General features: G+C 40.0%; 1 protein-coding gene across 1 annotated transcript; it reads right to left on the bottom strand.

The window, feature by feature from the left end:
* Positions 1 to 1,576: 1,576 nt before the first annotated feature.
* On the bottom strand, positions 1,577 to 6,459 carry LOC117622089 (cathepsin B-like protease 3). The gene is made up of 11 exons (XM_034352625.1): positions 6,146 to 6,459; positions 5,262 to 5,315; positions 5,019 to 5,099; positions 4,728 to 4,884; positions 4,605 to 4,609; positions 4,444 to 4,518; positions 4,202 to 4,327; positions 3,000 to 3,218; positions 2,170 to 2,283; positions 2,054 to 2,089; positions 1,577 to 1,953 (listed from the first exon to the last, which is right to left on the bottom strand). Exons 1-11 carry the CDS (start codon positions 6,233 to 6,235, stop codon positions 1,816 to 1,818), a joined length of 1,095 nt encoding a protein of 364 aa, XP_034208516.1. The 5' UTR covers positions 6,236 to 6,459; the 3' UTR covers positions 1,577 to 1,815.
* Positions 6,460 to 19,230: the final 12,771 nt, after the last annotated feature.

The raw sequence follows: 19,230 nt of genomic DNA, 5'->3' as shown, positions 1-19,230 counted from the left end.
AATCAAGGCAAACAAGGAGAAATAAAGACCTTATATTAGAAGGAATCCTATTTTTATAACAATTGTAATTATACCTTAGGAAGGATTTCTAGGAGTTTTATAAATAGGGAGTTTAGGTCATTGTTCAACTCCTCCGTTATCATCATCCTACATATTCATACTCATAGCCGAAATATCCAACGGAGAATACGAAGAAAGCTTGCGCAACCTTGGCATTCTTCATCAACCTTCATGATTCTCAATAAGTCCTTCATGAACTAATTTCTTTTACTAGGGTTACGATGTAGCCTAGCTATGAATACTCAAATTCTTTGATATTGTTAATTTTATTTATCTATACATGTTGAGTGCTTGTTACCGTTCTTAATGCTTTCAATTAATTGGCCACTACTTGCATGATTGGAAGAATTAGGTTGAGACCGGAAGGAGATTCCTAATAAAAAGCTTCTAGTAACAAGTACCATAAATTACATAGCCGACTCGGAAGACTAGGTTATGGTTTGTGTAATCTTCAATGTTTTCCACAAATCTTAAAGGGTTCTTAGCTATCTAAATCCATAACTAGGAATAGAGTGGGTTGATGGTAAGGAATACAACTAATACAACTCGGAAGAGAGTATTGGTGAGATAAGGGAAAACAATTATCAACATGTTAGGTAATTAGGATTAACAATCTAGGAGGATTTGGGTGAGATTAGCTAGGTGAAATCGGTGCCCTAGTGCTTTATCATCTTTGTTTTCATCTTTTACATTATTTTGATCTCAATTTATTTTACTTGCTTAATTAGATTTTAATTATCATAATTCTCTTATCGTTCAATTCAAATATAATTAGAAATAAATCACTCTAATATTTAATAGATTAACTTGATCCCTGTTGGAATGATACTCTACTTACTACTATATTAATTTGACCGATATAATACACTCGCAATTAATCACATAAGTCAGCTTTCCCAGTTTATGCTAATGCACACTCCCAGAGAACAACATTTTCAAGTAGCAAATAAATTTCTTAGATATAACGAAGGCACCACCAATCAAGGTCTTTCGTTTACTCTCGGATCTCTTCAATTGCAAGGTTTCGATGATGTTGTTGGGACAATCTCAACCATTAGACATTTTTTAGTCCAATGGACAAGATGGACAAGATTAGTAGTTACATAACAGATTATGTTTAGCTTTAGTTACTCTTCATTACACGTGTAATTATTGTAATGGTTGATTACAGCCTATATCTCTCGTACTAATTCTGTTAATAATGAGAAAATCATCACAATAACACCAACATGAGGAGCCAAACATGCCGCCAAATATTCGTGGAGGCGCTATTCATAATCTGCTTTCTAGCATTTCTTAAGTTTGTATGCCACGACTGGTTGAGTAGTTGACGAATACCTGTCGAGCACTTGGAACAAATTAATTCATTAATTGCGACCAACAACCATTTGTTGGTCAAAAGATTTGAGTTTTACTTTCCAGCTAGAAAAGATGGTTCTTTCGTTCATTAAATTGGAAAATACAATCTCACAACCTATTAGTTGCGAACTTGCGAAGATTATACACAATCGCAAGCTAGCAAATCTCTGTTCGCATACACCCTTGCAATAGCAAGGGACAAATATTGTGAGATCAACAGATTATGTAAAGGGCGCATGGCTGTGAGATGTCCACATTGCTGCCCCATTTATGTATTTATTTATAACATGAAACAGCGCTCCCTATCAAGACCAGTATCAACTATAATAGTGGTATACTTATAACAGTGTTTCCACACTTTGTAGTTGGTTCATACTAGATATAGAAAGATCCATCTCAAATTGAAACATCACCCACAACAGCATCCACACTCGCAACTTCCCTTATAAAATTTTTCAATGAAGGCAAACCAGCAACCACATCCTCTTCAATTCCACACTCATTTGTTCCTCTTTTGATCATGAAGTAACCATCCTGCATACCATTCAGAATTAATTTGTGCTTCAGGGTGCGAAAAGGCACAAACATATGTTATCTATTAACTATTTAAAAATAATACTTAATGGAAACATACGTCACCCCAGCTTCTGTTCCACTGATTTGCGAGAAGCTGAAACACAAGAGTAAATGGTCAACAAGTAGTCTCAGAAAAATTCTGTGGTTGCACAAAACACCAGCGTATCAACATACCCAATAGTCCTCCCCAGCATCGGTTGTCCCCCACCCAATTAGCTTAACAGCATGACCTCCCAATACATCACCTTTAATATGTCTGTAAACTCCTGATTTATAGTGTGCAAAATCCTGTAAATAGTTACAACAAAATAAGAAATGGATCAATGTCTATTCTGCTTTTAAAATGTCATTGTCTTGCAACTGTTCATCAAAGTTACTAATACATATGATTGGCACTTTGCATGTCATTTGACAGAAAAACCAACTAATATGTGATATCACATATGCACAACAGATGGTGTATGAGTTTATCCTAAATAAAGTTTATGTTAAAGGGTGCACAAGAAATTGACAGCAAAGATAAGGCTTCTTAAAATGGGCACATAATTGTTTATGCAAAGTGATCACGCTATCTTTAAATGTAGTTGCTTGAATCTGCTTGCACTGAAAATAAGTACAGTTGTGGTGCTCATTACATTGTCACGGTCAGCTCACATATACCTCTAACTAGTGAAAAGAGAGGAATTTCAGGGCTCTATGAAGAAAGCTTTAACCATATAGGTAATACCACACCCACCACCCCTCCTCTTCCCCAAAACCCATTATTTTTTTTTTTTAATAAATATGAATGAGAATTGTGGGAGAGTATACTTGAAAATGCAATTTGATGATTTCAAGTTTGCCTGGCCGGCAATATATTAGCAGACTCCGCACAGACAGATAAACATGCGAAGATGGCAAATAAGATTTTATAGTTTCTCTCATATATTGCAAATAGAAAAGAAAAAGAAGAGAGCCACATCCTCATAAGTTGCAGTACATTCAATTATGAAACAAGAAATTACCTCGTAAACAGTGAAGGCGACCTCAACTGGTCCATTACTATAAACCTCTGCCATGATACTGTGGGAATCAGAATTGATTCTATATGCATTGATACTATAACGCTTTGAATTCTTCCATAGCTGGTTTTTATCTGTGCACTTTTTAACACACTTTGGAGTAGGATATGCGGGCTCACACCCAGGGTGTGAACAGCCAGTTGGATCGAAGTATGGGTCACACTGCCAGATGGAATACTTGTCAGGACTTCATGCAGTATTTAAAAGGTATGATTTTTATGAACCAAATGAAAAAAAAAACCCTCAAATTTTATATGAAACAGTACTAGCGCAGAAGAAAATGGACAGACCTAGACACAAACCCATTGGGTTTAGGTAAACACAGGGACATCTCTCTTATTTTTTGTTATTAAATTGAGCTCCCTGGTTAGGATAATGAACAAAGAAATTATTCCTAAGTTGAAAGAAATACTTGCAATTCATGAGCACTGACAATCATTCGAACATTGGAGGAAGACTACGCTTTTAGGGCCGGGTTGGAAATGGTTCTTAAGTTGCAAGAAGGCTTGCAGTGCTAAGGTAAGCACTAGATATCATTCCAACATTGAAGGACTTTGCATTTCGGTGAGGATTAAGATTGGTACTGATGGAGAGACTAACAATGGAACCCACAGGCTTTGGGTAAATACAGGGACCTCTCTTGTTTTCTATACTTAAGTTGACCTCCCTGGGTAGGGTTAGCTAACAAATTTTCCTATGTTGCAAGAAAGACTGTAAATTCTAAGGTGAGCTGTGAAAATCATTCTAACAATGGCAGAAGACTGCTTTTGGGGCAAGGGTTGGGGTCACTCTTATGTTGCAAGAAGGCTTGCAATTCTAAGGTGAGCACTAAGATATCCTTTCAACATTAAAGGTAGACTTGATTTTGTGTAAAGGTTAAGATGCGAAGGTAACAATGTTTTTGTTTGAAAACCTTTTTCTATTATTGTTTCTGGATATCACTGGCGCCCTCCTCCCCCTCCCCCAATCCGCCCAAATTCACACAATAAAAAAGAGAGAGAAGCTGTGTTTAATATAGTTAAACAAGGACTTGGTACCTCTTCAGTGACAACAGCATGAAGAGAGAGAGAGAGAGAGAGAGAGAGAGAGAGAGAGAGAGAGAGAGAGAATTTGTGTTAATATGCTTAACAACGAGAACTAGCTACCTCTTCAGTGACAACACCGTGGTGGACAAAGTATCGCCAAGCATAAATTGGATACCCCCCATCACAACCATCTCCACACATGAAACCACAACACGCTAAGAGATCATTAACAGAAAGTGATATGTTCTGCAATAAAGCATAGAGGATTAAATTTTTTAAAAAATAAAACACAATATATAAAAGGAAGATTTACATTAATGGAATGAGAAACAGTGAATTTGTTATCAATGAATTTCAGTTACCATGCCAAAATGGATGCAAAAACGGTCTGATAGTGCTTCAACAGCAGCAAAAGCCCAACAAGAGCCACAGTGACCCTGTATTTCCAAAAAGCAAACTTTCCATGAATTTCCGGAATTAATATTGGACAAGATATCATGGAGACGTATGCGAAAATTATTACCTGATCTTCATTAAAGAAATTAATCCAGCATTTGACATAAAAATGAGAAAGCATTAGCACCTTCTGTCTTTTAAATCAAAGAAACACTGAATAACAACATATAAATGAAAAGTAGAAGGTAACCTAGAATTCTTCCAATTGTGTTGCACTGAGGCCAAGCTGTTCTTGCATCAAAATTAGTTGGCAACTTCAAAGATTTTGGATGAGTTAAAATAGGAAAACTCTGCAAATCCTTTCGGGGTGTTGGTTTAACTCCCAGAAGGTGCATAAACTGGCTAACCTGTGCAATGAAAAGGAAATCTTGGGACTCAGGAGTAATATGAAAGACCGATTTATGCATTTGTATGGCAATAAAAGGGCAGGAAAGTCCTTTCAACTTGACCACAAAGAAGACCCTTCCGGTTGAAGACTCACAGTGTAATTGGAGAATCGGGGATTCATGGCAGCTTCCCATCCAGCCATGGGGTTGTCATTTATCTGCTTAATGATTGAGTCCTGCTTGGCCATGACAAGAGTCAAAAGGATAATATTATATTCTTTCACTATTAATATTGAAATGGAATTCTCAGTTATTATTCCCTCCCCACTGTGTATGTGTGCGTAACTACTTCCATTGCAATGACTTACTGATCATATACAGCAAGCAAAAGGGAATACCTGAAGAATACGAGAATTAAGCTTACTCTTGGTAACTGGTTTGGCTGCAATGAACTGTGGAGATGATCAACCGTTAGTTTTCTTTCTGGTCAGCAACCATTAGGTTCAATAATGACTTCTAAAATGAACGTAGAGAAAACAAGTTATCCAACCAATTGACATAAACACAAAAGAAGATTAAATTGGCCTCAACTACTGATTTTAGACATTAACACACACAAGCAGCAGGGAAGAGAATTTCCATTTCCCAACTGAGTATATGAGGTTCTAGGAAGCTCTACCCTAAAAATCAAATCCCTTGCCTACATGCTATAGTAGCTAGTATATTTACAATGAAGAATAGCATTTGACGTTTTTGTCAATTCTCTCACTTCATCAGTTAGTTGATCTTTATGTATTACTCATAGTATGCGTAATAAGCTTATTTGAGGGATTGCTCAACTGAAGCTCACTCTCTATATATATATGAGAAATCTTAGTTTCCATAGGATCAGTCATTGGATTGTTTTGCAAGAGTGCATAAAGGGGAATCATTACGTTATTCAAGTCGCTACCTCAGGTCATAATTACGCAATCGGCCCAGTTTGAGACTGAACAAAACAGAGCAACTTTGGATCCGATACACTAAATCCCATTTCATATTGCCCTTAAAAGACATATCAATCAGAGACTCAGACTCAGTCAACATGAATTCATCATATAATTTCAAAGGGAAACTGAGAATAGCAAGAAAATGAAAGAAAGGAGCTCTGCAAATTGAAATCAGTTAAAAGATTCAAGGTAAACTAAGAATACAAAAGAGATCGGATAGGAAACAAATAAAACTAAGGAAGGGGACAACACGGAAAGCAAAGGGAAAAGAAAAAGGCTTAGAGTTCACGAACCTGTGGGTGAAAGCCGGAAATGGCCCCTAAAAGCAACAGCGAAGTCGCAAAATATAGCTGCTGAATTGTAGCCATCTTCCTTCCGTTCATCTATCAAGCTTATCAACACTACGACTGGAGATGACTCCCGATAAACAAATGGCTTTTCTCGCTTCTACCTTTTATATTAATAGATTATTGGTTGTTGGTCCAAACTCGTGGAAAGAATAAAATAGTAAGTAATTGAAAAAAGGCCATATGGCTCTGAAGAGAAGATAAAGAAACTGACGGAAAATGAAAGGAAAGGCAACTGAGAGAAGTAATCACTATTGGCGGGACAAATATTGTTACACAAAAACAACACGACTTTGCGTTGATTTTTGTGTAAAAGATTATGGGCCACGGAAGGGGAATCATGATCCTCTGCCAGTCAGAAATTCGCAGTTGGTTGGGGTTAACGTTAAGGGTACACTGCCGATAGGGTGCTTTTGTTAGCCTACACCTAATTTTCAGTTAAAATTTAACTAAAAACACATAAAAAGTTATTTTATGAACACTTTATAAAATTTGAACTATAATCATACTTTTTAGTTTAGTTATTTTTTATTTCAATATGATTGATTCATCTTTATGAAAAATAGAGTGCTGCTATTTCTACCTCTGCCCTATTTCCCTACCCACTATCTTCCCACCAATTTGAAAAAAAACGCAATCTTATCTTTTCACTCACCATTACTTCTAAAATACCATTTAATTATTAAATCAAGCAAACACTCTCAAACTCTAACTTTAAAACATAAAATTTTCAAGGGTTAATCGTTTTATTAGTCTCTGAACTTTGACCCGATTTGCATTGGCGTACCTCAATTTTCAAAATGGTTATCGTGGTCCTTTAACTTTAGTTTCGTTTAGACAAATGGTCTTGCTGTCAATTTTGTCAACTTTTTCTATTAAATGCAAGGGCAAAATGGTATTTTTATATTAAAACAAAAAAAAGAATAAAAAATCATATCTTTAAAATAACAATAAAAGAAAATCAAATAAAAAAACCAACTAAAAAATAAAAAAGAAAAATCAAGTTTGGGGAGAGTAGAAATCGGAATAGAGGGGGAGAGAGAGAGTTTAATTTTTAGTTTTTAGTTTTTTTTATAAATTTTTTATTCATATTTTAATCAATTTTGATACAAAAATACCATTTTTCCCATGCATTTAACAGAAAAGTTAACAAAATTGACGGTATGATCATTTGTCCTAACAAAACTAAAGTTAAAGGACCACGAGAACTATGTTGGAAATTGAGGTACTCAAATGCAAATCGGGTCTAAATTCAGGGACTAATAAAACAATTAACCCAAATTTTCAACAACAAAAAATCATTCTTCATCTTCTTCCTATCTTTTCAAGTTCACGACCATAAATCCCAATGAAACACCATTCCAGTCAACCCCTCAATCCTTTTGGAAGAACTATTAAAATTTATGTACCATATCAATATTCGCATAAGCCCCTTAGCGGTATTGGTGGTGTCACTGCCGCAGCACTATTTATGAATTTTAATTGAAGTGATGTTTTATGGAATAAGGAACCACTGGTGGGTTAATCAAAATGAAAATCTTGAAAATGGGATCAAATTGAAGGACACTTTGGCCTTTATTATTGTAAGGGTCTTTTTATTCCAGCTGCCTGACGAATGGGCTTGGGCTGCTGAAAAGAGAAACATGTGAAATTACCCCATGTGCCTAAGTTCAAGAATCAAGCCCTAAGAATGCTTTGAAAAGGTAGTGAAGCCTTAGGAAGCATCCTGGTTATCTTCACCAACAAAAACAACAACTGCTTACAGGTAGATTCTTAGCTTGACATGAGAGGCTTGTGGAAGCAAAACAATCATGAGTTTAGCATAAACAGAGAGAGAGATGTGAGTTCTTGTGAAAGACAGAGGTTCTAAGGAAATGAGGAAAGGATTCTAAGAGGGTTTGTTGAAGAGAGAGAGAGAGAGAGAGAGAGAGAGAGAGAGAGAGAGAGAGAGATGAGGGAAATAATGGGTGTGTTGAGTAGTTTCCGGCAGCCTGACAAAAGCTTTGTCAAACTCTGGAATATTTTAACAGAAGAGAAAAGGGGAGGGGATGGAGGAATAGGGCTCGAAATTGCAGAGGTTTCAGGAAGGAGAGATGTAGCTTGCTCTTTGAATGTGTGTGTTGGTTGTTGGGTAGGAGGTGCCTCATTTATAGCCAATGGAAGCTCCTCCTTTCCAAGGAACCCTAATAGTTTTCATCCAATTTGGCCAAGTCTTTCCCTTCCTTTTTCTTTTCTTCCTTTGACTCATCATATTTGGTGAAATTCTCTCTGCCCAATTGCACAAAAACAGGATTTGGGGAGCTCTAGGCTTTTCCTGCAGCTGTTCCAGTAGGGAACTCCCATTTTCAGCCATCTTTCTTCCTTCTTTTCTCCCCTAATCCATGGCTAGATCTGATGGAGGGGAAAGAAGTGGGTATGTACACTGGTTTGAAGGGTGCCTTGGCTCCTACAACCTACGCGCGCTAATATTCTTTGGATCTTTGAATGTTCTTCTTTGAAGTTTGCTATGCCCATGTGCTGGAGCCTCTCAGCAGCTTACAGACATAGACATTTTGGCTTTTCATCATGGTTCATGTTTCCAGCTAAGCGCTGGGGACAATAGATATTTTTCTTAGCTTGCTTGGGTCTTGCTAAAGTGATGAGTTAGCCCATTAAGGACATGGGCTAATTTCCTTAAGTGATGGGCTAATTTTCTAGGGCATTTGGGCTAATTTTCTAGGGCATTTGGGCTAATTCTCTCTTTTATGCTTACCCACATATTTGGGCTCAAGAAATGGAATTTCGATGCTCCCAAGCAGCCCAAAACTTCCATTTTTCGGGTCATCAATGGGCCTCATGAAAGCTCGTTACCATATATACCACAACTCACTCAAGCAAGCCCCGGACATTTGCGTGGCTTGAGCCCACTTAAGCTTGTAGCGTGGCTAGGTGTGAAATAATGATTTCCTGCTTGGCATGACATGTCGATTAGGGTGCTTGAATTTTATCGTATGTGAAAAGAGACATAATGCTTGATGGAATAATTAGCATGGGCTTGTAGAGCCAATGCCTTTTATAGGCTTATTTTAATTCTTAGCGTGATAAATTGCATATTTATTTTGACACGACCCGACCCAATTTCCGCTTTGGAAACCGAGCCGAATCCTGTGCGTGTCCGACACCTGGCGAATGTCGGGCACGAATGACCTTTTTACCCTTTCCTTTTTCAATTTCTTTTTAACATTTTTCTCCCGACTTCTGTCGAAAATTCGGCAGAGTCCCCCCTGTATTTTGACCATTCCCAAAGTCTTCCACCTGTCAAACAGTCTCAAATAACCTACCAACTGCCAGACTAAGTCAACAAACAGAATTCAACCTCAGCTTCTTATGTTTAACAAGATATCAGAGCATTTCTATACAAATTTACAGGATTCAGAAAAGTTACAAACGAACTCCTACACTTTGGTGGTGGGTCGGGAGCTAGGATGATGGCCCGGGCGGTTTCCTTCGTTCTTCTACGGCCTGGGGGCGAAAAACAAGTTAAAATTGTGAGTGGACCAAAAATCAAGTTCGTAAACACATTTGAGAATATAATAACCCCCGTTTGAAAAACATAAGGATTTAAAAACCATGATCTGATTATAATCAATTCAAGATATCCAATTAAACATAAATAAACATAACTATGTAAATATTCACGTACTAAGCAAAATATATCAGTATAACACATGTTTGAGTATCGAATGTACTGATAGAAATGAATGACACAATAACTGCATTAAAAGCTTAAAAATTCTTTAAAACTGCCACCTAATTGTACCCCTGAAAACCGTCAATTCCCTGGCAGGTCTCGGGCGTCACACAGGCTACCCGAGCCGCAAACTGGCGAAATCAGGAGACTATGATCAGCCTGATCCGCCGGCAGGTCCTCGATGACACCAAGTCACTCGAGTCGCTCAGGCAGGATGCAGGGGACCGTAGTCAGCCTGATCCGCAATCTTGGCAGGTCTCGGGGACACAGAGTCAGCCGAGCCGCAATCCTGGCAGGTCTCGGGACACCAAGTCCGCCGAGCCGCAAATCCTGGCACTCACGGTCCGAGCGTCCCCGGAACTCGTGAGGCAAGTCAAGTGCACTGACTAACTGAAATCGGACCGGACGTCCGTCGACATCGGTCCAATTCTGGGTAATCACCAACTGTAGGGTGGGTACATGGTGGTCTAAAATCACTATTCCTGATAAAATCTGATGTCCTCTGAATTCTGTTAACTCTGAGCTAAACTATTGTTTTGGCTCAAAAATCTCAAATCTGTTGCTTAGCTAATTTTCATAAAAATAACAGTATTTGCATAATAAAATTCATGCTAAAACACTTATTCAAGATCAAATATAAAATATAATTATAAAATCCTTTTAAGAAAGAAAAGTCCACTCACTGCTGGTCCGAGCTAGCTGGACCCTTCGAAGGTCCCTCCTGTGGGTTAGCTGGACTCCTGGTGCCTCACTCGAAAGATTTGGTAGCGAAATGAGGGAGAACGAATGGCTTGAAGTTTGGGTGAATTCCGGCGAGAAATCGCCAGTTTCCGGCCGATACGCGGCGGTCCAAGGCAGGCGACTGGTCACGGGAGGAAGGCGGCGACGCGGTGAGTCGAACGGGACCGGTGGCGACGGTCGTCGTGCTTCGTGGTGGCGGCGAGCTCAAACTGAACGGGGATGGGGCGCTGCGCTGCGCGCGGGGAGGAGAGAGAGAGAGGAGAGAGAACTGAGGAGAGAGAAGGGAGAGGGAGAGATAAAAATCTGACTTTTCCAAATTACCGTTTTGCCCTTCGCGATGTTTTGATCGTATTTTCTTCGTTAGAACTCCGATTAGGGTCTACTCCGTGTCCACGGACTCGTGTCGCCGTGCTCTAAGCAACGGCGCAAACGAAATTTCCAAATTCTTTTCCGATCAAAAAGTCAAATTTTCCTCCATTAAAATATGCGAGGGCAAAATCGTCTTTTGACTATAATAAAGAAATCTTAATTTTTAGATATTTTGGTTTAGGTCCTTACATATTTGGCATGGCAAGTGGTCGTGGCTCGTGAAAGTGTGCATGACGAATTCCGCGTGCTCTGAACTGGGTCTTTTCTTAATGAGGTGTAGCACTGGGCTAGGAATTTACTTGGGTCCAACCTTGGATTTTTTGGGCCTCAACAATTATCAACACCCACCAACCCTGATGGCACAATATGAAAGGTGGAGTTGCGAATTTGATTTTTCTTGTTTTTACAACTTTTCAAAAGATAGGATGGGTAGATCGTTCCTTGTTGGATTTTATGCGGTCGGGAAAATGGAAAGAATATGGAGATTTAAAACAAAAAAATTATTTTCTCTTTTAAATTCATTTTATTTTTAGGGTTTTAGAAGTCATTTTTGTGATGACCCAAACCTAAAATTCATATTTAATTAGTAATTTATTATGAGGAAAGACAATTTTGCCCTTGGAATAATTTCTTAACGAAAAGTTGACTTTTTGACCCAAAAAGAATTTGACAATTCCACATACACCGTTGCGTAGAGCACGACGAAATGAGTTCGTAAACACGAAGTGGGCTCGAATTGGAGCTTTAACGAAGAAAATATGGGTAAAATATCACGAAGGGCAAAATGGTAATTAGGAAAAATTAGATTTTTTAAACCCTCACTCTCTCTCTTCTCCCTTAGTTTCCTCTCTCTCTCTCTCTCTCTCTCTCTCTCCCGTCGCGCGACCTCCTCCTCCTCCGATTCGTTTTTGTGACGCCGTTGCCGCCACAGACTACCACCGGCCACGAGACCGGCCTTGTTCGAACCGTCATCTCCTCCTCTTCTCGTCCCACCCGGTTTCCGTCGCCGTCAGCCACTCCAGCCGCCGGAAACTGCAGAAAATCGAGCGAGTGTGACCGGAATTTCACGGCCGTCGTTCTCCCTTATTTCTCAACCAAATCGGACAAGCCAGGTATGGATTTTGAACTTCTCGAGCTGTTTTAGCTGCCTGTTGGGTAGGAATTAATCGGTTCTCAGTGTAGATATTGGATTTTCGAATTGAAAATTCTGCTAATTTTCGGCCTCCGTGTTCGGCCACTTCCGGTCACTTTTTGGGGTAGGTCCAAGAACAAAAGTGGTTCCAAATATGGTGTTATACCTAGGGTAGGAGTTTGGAGCCGTGGTTTTGAGATTTTCCGACGATGCGTAATCGCTTTGGACACCCGGCGCTGCCGGCGCATGCGACGGCGCGTGGGCGAGGGTAGTGCAGTGGCACTGTATCTTGATGCGATCCTTAGGTTGTCACGAGCGCGTAGGAATTCGCGGATCTCAATTTGGATACCGTTTGAGTCTCGAACGGATTTTCCATATTGTGCGATTTCCTGGTTCAATACTGTTGAGTCGTTAGATCGTAATCTTTTTCAGATATGTTACTCTAGATAATTTCATAATCGTGTAGGATTCAACGGATTGTGAATCGGAGTCCCGGATACTCCGAAATCGCGAACCCTAGGGCTAGGGTTTAGAAATTATGTGATTACACGATCGTGATCAATCCGATCGTCCGATTCAGACCAGACTTGCAGGACATGGTTATTTAAATGTGAGGAACTTTTAGGAACTATCGGATTGGTAATTGCAGGTCATGGACCCCACGAGGTCCCGTATTGACTAATATGGAAGTTTATCACTTAGTGAGTCTCGGGTCTTTTAAGACAGTTCTAACCATCCGAAATGCTTAAGTGGGCATAAGAATGACTTTAAAGTTAGTGCACGCACTTCTAGGAGCCGGGGTCAGGGTTTTAATTAAATACTTATACCGAGCAGTTTTATTAATTAAATATTCATGGGGGTTTAATCAGGCACCTAGGGCCAGGCAGACCCGCAGAAGGGACCTTCGGGAGGTCCAACTAGCTCGGACCAGGAGTGAGTGGACTTTTGTTTTATAAATGATTTTATGCAAATGAATTTTATTATTTGGTCTTGAATAAGTTTTATTGAGTATGGTTTTCCTAGCATGGTTTGTTGAAGTTAAATATCTTTATTTATATGCTGCTTAGTTGAATATGCTAAAAAGATATGGAAAGTAAAGATTGATATATATATATCAGATAAATGGCAGCAGAGTTCCAGATTTAACAAAAATTCAGTTATTCATCAGATCTTTCAGAAATTTTATATTTTCTTAAGCCACCTTAGGTACCCAGTTATAGAAACAGGTTGCCTTCGGTATATGTTGCCTTCGGATAGGATGATGTCCACGGACACCCAGGTTGCCTTCAGTTTTGTCAGCGCGCTTGACATTTGCCTTACAAGTTTTGGGGATGCCGGGACCGTGGGAGCCAGGAACGCGGATCAGGCTGACTACGGTCCTCTGAATCCTGCCAGTTTGCGGCTCGTATTGACTTTATGTCACCGAAACCTGCCAGGGGAATTGATGGATTGTCAGGAATTGACGGATATCAGGAATTGACAGAATTAAAGGGGTACACCTAGATGATAATTTTAAATTAATTTCAATGCTTTTAAGAGAGTCTTATTGACCTTGAGTATGATTGGCATATATGTATATAATTATGTGAATGCATTGATTTTAGTACGAATATAATGAAGAGGAAAAATTCAGTTTTGCAGAATTGTTTTTACAGTGGGGTTAGTATGTTCATATGCTATTTTCTAGACCTTTATTTTTGTCCACTCACATTTTTGAATGTTTTGCGCCCCAGGCAATAGACGTGCACCAGGGCGCCATCACCGGGCAGATTCCACACTCCGCTCCACTCTTTTTTATTTTTTTATTTTTTTATTTTATAGAATTTTCTTTTGAAACCAAATTGTTCTATTGTATATTCCTGAATTAGTTGCTCTGATGATTTGCCCTAGGACTTTCTGTGTGGCATGAGGCCGTTTAGTTTATCAGAACTATTTTGATCTTAAATTGGAAGCATGCTGGCAATTGGGATATGTATATTTATGTTTTTGACAGGTGAAAATTCTGGGAAGTGATCAAATTGCAGGGGAGATTTTGTCGAATTTTCGGTAGAAGTTGAACTTGTAATAAACTTGAATTTTAACTAGAAGGGCAATTTAGTCATTGTGCTCGACACCCGCCAAGTGTTGGACATGAACAGAGTTCGGCTCGGATTTCAAAGTGGAATTTGGGTCGGGTCCTGTCAACTTGGTATCAGAGCATTAGGTTTCATTTCCTGTAGACTTTGCACCTTGTGCATCCTCGTTTTCCTGAAAATATGTTTCTTGTGACAGTACAGATGGGCCCTAAGCGTGGTGGTGTCCGTGACAGGACTTGACCCAATTTTCACTTTGGAATTCGAGCCAAGTCCTGCGCGTGTCCGACACTTGGCGAATGTCGGGCACAAAAGACCTTTTTACCCTTCTCGTCTCAAATTCTTTTTAAACTTTCCTTTAGACTTTTGCCGAAAATTCGGCAGAGTCTCCCCTGTATTTTGACCAAACCCAAATTCTTTCACCTGTCAAACAATCATATATATCCACACCAACTGCCAGAATAGTCAATCAAACATTCACCAGTTCAAGTTTTCTACTAAAACTAGATATCAGAGCATTTTCTACTACTTTACAAGGTTTCAAGAACTTTTACGATAAAACCCTACGTTTCTTGGCGGTGCGGAAGCTGGGAGTGGCCCTGTGGTGGATGCCTGTACGCATCTACAGCCTGGGGGCGAAAAACAAGTCGAAAATGTGAGTGGACAAAAAGAATGTTCTCAAACTAGTTTATAAACATAATAACCCCCGTAGTCACAATAATTATGTAAGTAAATCTAAAGTTCATCGGCAATCAATTATATAAAGCATGTAAATCAACAAGTATACGTATATATGTGTGTATATATATATATATATAGATATAAAACGGCACGAATGTTAAGAAAACTGATATCAACTTTTCTGAAAACAATAATTTCATAAAACACTGAAATTCCTTTAAAAGTACCACCTAGAAGTACCCCTGTAAGTCCGTCAATTCCCTTGGCAGGTCTCGGATGACACGCAGTCTATCCGAGCCACAAACTGGCAGGATACAGGGGACTATGGTCAGCCTGATCCGCCGGCAGGTCCTCGATAACACCAAGTCAGCTCGAGTCGCTCTGGCAGAATACAGGGGACCGTAGTCAGCCTGATCCGCAATCCTGGCAGGTCTCGGGACACCAAGTCTGCCGGGCCGCAAATCCTGGCACTCATGGTCCGAGCGTCCCCGAAACTCGTGAGGCAAAGTCAAGTGCACTGACTAAACTGTAAACAGACTGGATGTCCGTAGATATCGGTCCGTCTGAGGGTAATCACCAAATAAAAAGGCGGGTACATGGTGGTTCTAAAACAACTATTTTAGAAAAACCTAATAATTCTCTGTAATCTGATAAATCTGAGTTAAGCTGCTATTCTGAATCACCAATCTCAAATTTACTGCTCAACTGAGTAATATAAAAATAAGGATGTTTTACGCTGCATTTCATGCTAGGAAAACATGTAACATCACTTATTCAAGATCAAATACTGAAATTTATTCAGGTAACTCATTTATAAAAACTTATTTATATAAAATCAATATAAAATCACTGATGAAATCTTATTTATAGAAATCATCTATATAACTCATTTATATAAAATCATTCATGAAAGAAAGTCCACTCACAGTTGGTCCGAACTAGCTGAACCCTTCGAAGATCCCTCCTATAGGTCGATTGGACCTCTGGTGCCTGATTATCCATGAATAATAAATTAATATATTGCTGAATAAAAAGAATTTAAATTAAACATCCTGCCCCCCGGCTCCTAGAAATACGTGCACTCGTTTTAAAGTTACTCTTATGCCCACATTAGCTTTTTAGACAGTTAGAACGGCCTTAAGAGACCCGAAGCCTCACTAAGCAATAAGCTGTCAGATCGGCCGATCCGAGACCTGTGTGGTCCATGATCTCCGATAGTCAATCTGGACTTCTCTGAAGGTTCCTTACAGAGAAGGAACCATGTTCCGCTAATTTGGTCCGAAACGGACGGTCGGATTGGCCAAAATCACGTTATCGCTTAAAATCCAAACCCTAGCCCCAGGGTTCGCGATTCCGGAGTATCCGGGACTCCGATTCTCAATCCGTCGAATCCTACACGATCCTAGAATCATGTAGTACGACATATCCAAAATTCAGTGCGATCCAACGATTTAATGACACTGCACCCAAAGATCGCGCGATATGGAAAATCTGTTCGGGGCGCAAACGGACTCCGAATCAAGATCCGCGAAATCCTACGCGCTCGTGGCGACACAAGAATCACAAAACTGCACAGAATTACTTCACCACCCATGCCCACTCGCTGCCTCACGCGCGGGCAAATTTGGGTGTCCTAAGCGATTTCGGGTGGTCGAAAAATCTCGGAACCAAGACTCCAAACTCCTATCTTAGGTTCAGCTCTATAGAACGAACTGACGATCTCAGTACCTACAGGAGAGATTTTTAGGGTAGGTACAGTGTATCGCGATAGTATAGTAATGGTGGGAAATGTGTTTTTGGAGGCAGAATTAATCCCTTTGGGCATGGTTGACTTGGATGTCATCTTAGGGATGGATTGGTTGGCCAGACATCGTGCCTCAATAGATTGCTTCAGGAAAGAAGTTGTATTCCGTAGTCCCGAACGACCTGAAGTAACGTTTTATGGCGAACGTAAAGTGCTTCCATCGTGCCTTATTTCAGCTATGACGGCAAAACGGTTGCTCAGAAAAGGGTGCTCAGGATATATAGCGCATGTAATTGATACCAGAGATAATGGGATGAGATTGGAAGATATTCCAGTAGTACAGGACTTTCCAAATGTATTTCCTGAGGATCTTCCTGGATTACCTCCTTATCGGGAGATCGAGTTCATTATCGAGCTCGCTCCAGGAACAAATCCAATTTCTCAGGCACCATACAGAATGGCACCAGCAGAGTTGAGGGAGTTAAAGACTCAGTTGTAGGAGCTGGTACATAAGGGTTTCATCCGACCTAGTTTTTCTCCTTGGGGTGCTCCAGTGTTATTTGTTAAGAAGAAGGATGACACCATGAGGTTATGCATTGACTATAGACAGCTGAATAAGATCACAGTGCGGAATAGATATCCATTGCCTCGCATTGATGATTTGTTTGATCAGATGAAGGGTGCCAAGGTATTTTCTAAAATTGACCTGAGGTCTGGATATCATCAGTTACGGGTTAGAGAAGAGGATGTGCCTAAAACAGCGTTTCGAATGAGGTATGGGCACTATGAGTTCCTGGTGATGCCACTTGGGTTAACGAATGAGCCAGCTGCATTTATGGACCTCATGAACAGAGTGTTTCAGCGTTACTTAGATCGCTTCGTGATTGTGTTCATAGATGACATTCTGGTGTATTCTAAGAGTCAGAAGGCACATATGAAGACTCTGAGAAGGAGGCAACTTTATGCCAAATTCACCAAGTGTCAATTTTGGTTAGACAGAGTGAGTTTCGTGGGGAAAGATGCCAGACCTTTACAGATCACAAAAGTTTAAAGTATTTATTCACTTGGAAGGAATTAAATTTGAGGCAAAGAAGATGCTTAGAGTTGATAAAAGATTATGACTGTACCATTGAGCATCACCCAGGAAGAGCTAATGTTATTGCAGATGCACTCAGTAGGAAATCTTCAGGATCTGTAGCTTATCTTCGAGGGAGATATTTATCATTGATGATAGAACTGAGGAAGCTCAGAGTTGGGCTAGATACGGATAATCAGGGAGCACTGTTAGCCACTCTCCATGTAAGACCAGTGCTAGTAGAACGAATACTCGCAGCTCAATCCCATGACTCTTTGATTTGCACGCTGCGAGTGGAGGTTGCAAATGGCGACAGAACTGATTGTTCCGTAAGAAATGATGGAGCGTTAATGGTAGGTAACAGGTTATATGTCCCTAATGATGAAGTTTTAAAAAGGGAGATTCTTGAGGAGGCCCATGAGTCAGTGTTTGCAATGCACCCTGGAAGCACAAAAATGTATCATACTTTAAGAGAGCACTACTGGTGGCCTTTTAAGAAGAAAGAAATAGCAGAGTATGTCAGAAGGTGCTTAATTTGTCAGCAAGTGAAAGCTGAGCGACAAAAACCATCAGGGCTATTGCAACCACTTTCGATTCCTGAGTGGAAGTGGGAACGGCTTACGATGGATTTTGTGTTCAAACTTCCCCGAACACAGAGTAAGCATGATGGTGTGTGGGTAATCGTGGATCGACTCATCAAGTCCGCTCATTTTCTGCCGGTGAGAGCAAATTATAGTTTGAACAAACTGGCTAAGATCTTCATAGATGAGATCGTGATACTTCATGGAGTACCAGTATCCATTGTTTCATATCGAGACCCACGATTTACATCCCGTTTTTGGACCAAGTTAAATGAAGCTTTTGGAACCCAATTGCAGTTTAGTACTGCATTTCACCCCCAGACAGATGGTCAGTCTGAGAGGACAATTCAGACACTAGAAGATATGTTGAGAGTCTGTGCACTTCAATTTCGGGGTGATTGGGATGAGAAGTTACCACTTATGGAGTTTGCTTATAATGACAGTTATCAAGTGAGTATCGGAATGTCTCCATTTGATGCCTTGTATGGAAGACAGTGTAGAACTCCAGTCTATTGGGATGAAGTGGGTGAACACAGATTGGTCGTATCTGAGGATGTTGAACTGACCAAGAAACAAGTGCAAATCATTGGAGAACGACTCAAGATAGCCCAGGACCAACAAAAAAGTTATGCGGATAATAGAAGAAAAGACCTTCAATTTGAAGTTGGAGACTGGATATTTTTGAAATTATCACCTTGGGAAGGTGTAGTGAGATTTGGGAAGCGGGGGAAACGAAGTCCTCGCTATATAGAGCGTGTGGGCCCAGTAACTTACAGGCTTGCTTTGCCTGCGGATTTAGCACGATTGCATGATGTTTCCTCTCTCTCTTCTCCCTCAGTTTCCTCTCTCTCTCTCTCTCTCTCTCTCTCTCTCTCTCCCGTCGCGCGACCTCCTCCTCCTCCGATT

The sequence above is a fragment of the Prunus dulcis genome, chromosome 3 (assembly GCF_902201215.1).
Source record: "Prunus dulcis chromosome 3, ALMONDv2, whole genome shotgun sequence".
NCBI lineage: Eukaryota > Viridiplantae > Streptophyta > Magnoliopsida > Rosales > Rosaceae > Prunus > Prunus dulcis.
The sequence above is the reverse complement of the archived record's forward strand: the minus strand, read 5'-3'. Positions and strand labels throughout refer to the sequence as shown.

Coding starts and splice junctions, on each gene's coding strand:
- LOC117622089 (XM_034352625.1), bottom strand. CDS start 6,235: ATGAACGGAAGGAAGATGGCTACAATTCAGCAGCTATATTTTGCGACT. Junction 5,316..6,145: donor TTTCCGGCTTTCACCCACAG/GTTCGTGAACTC, acceptor TCATCTCCACAG/TTCATTGCAGCCAAACCAGT. Junction 4,885..5,018: donor CCCGATTCTCCAATTACACT/GTGAGTCTTCAA, acceptor TTCATTGCACAG/GTTAGCCAGTTTATGCACCT.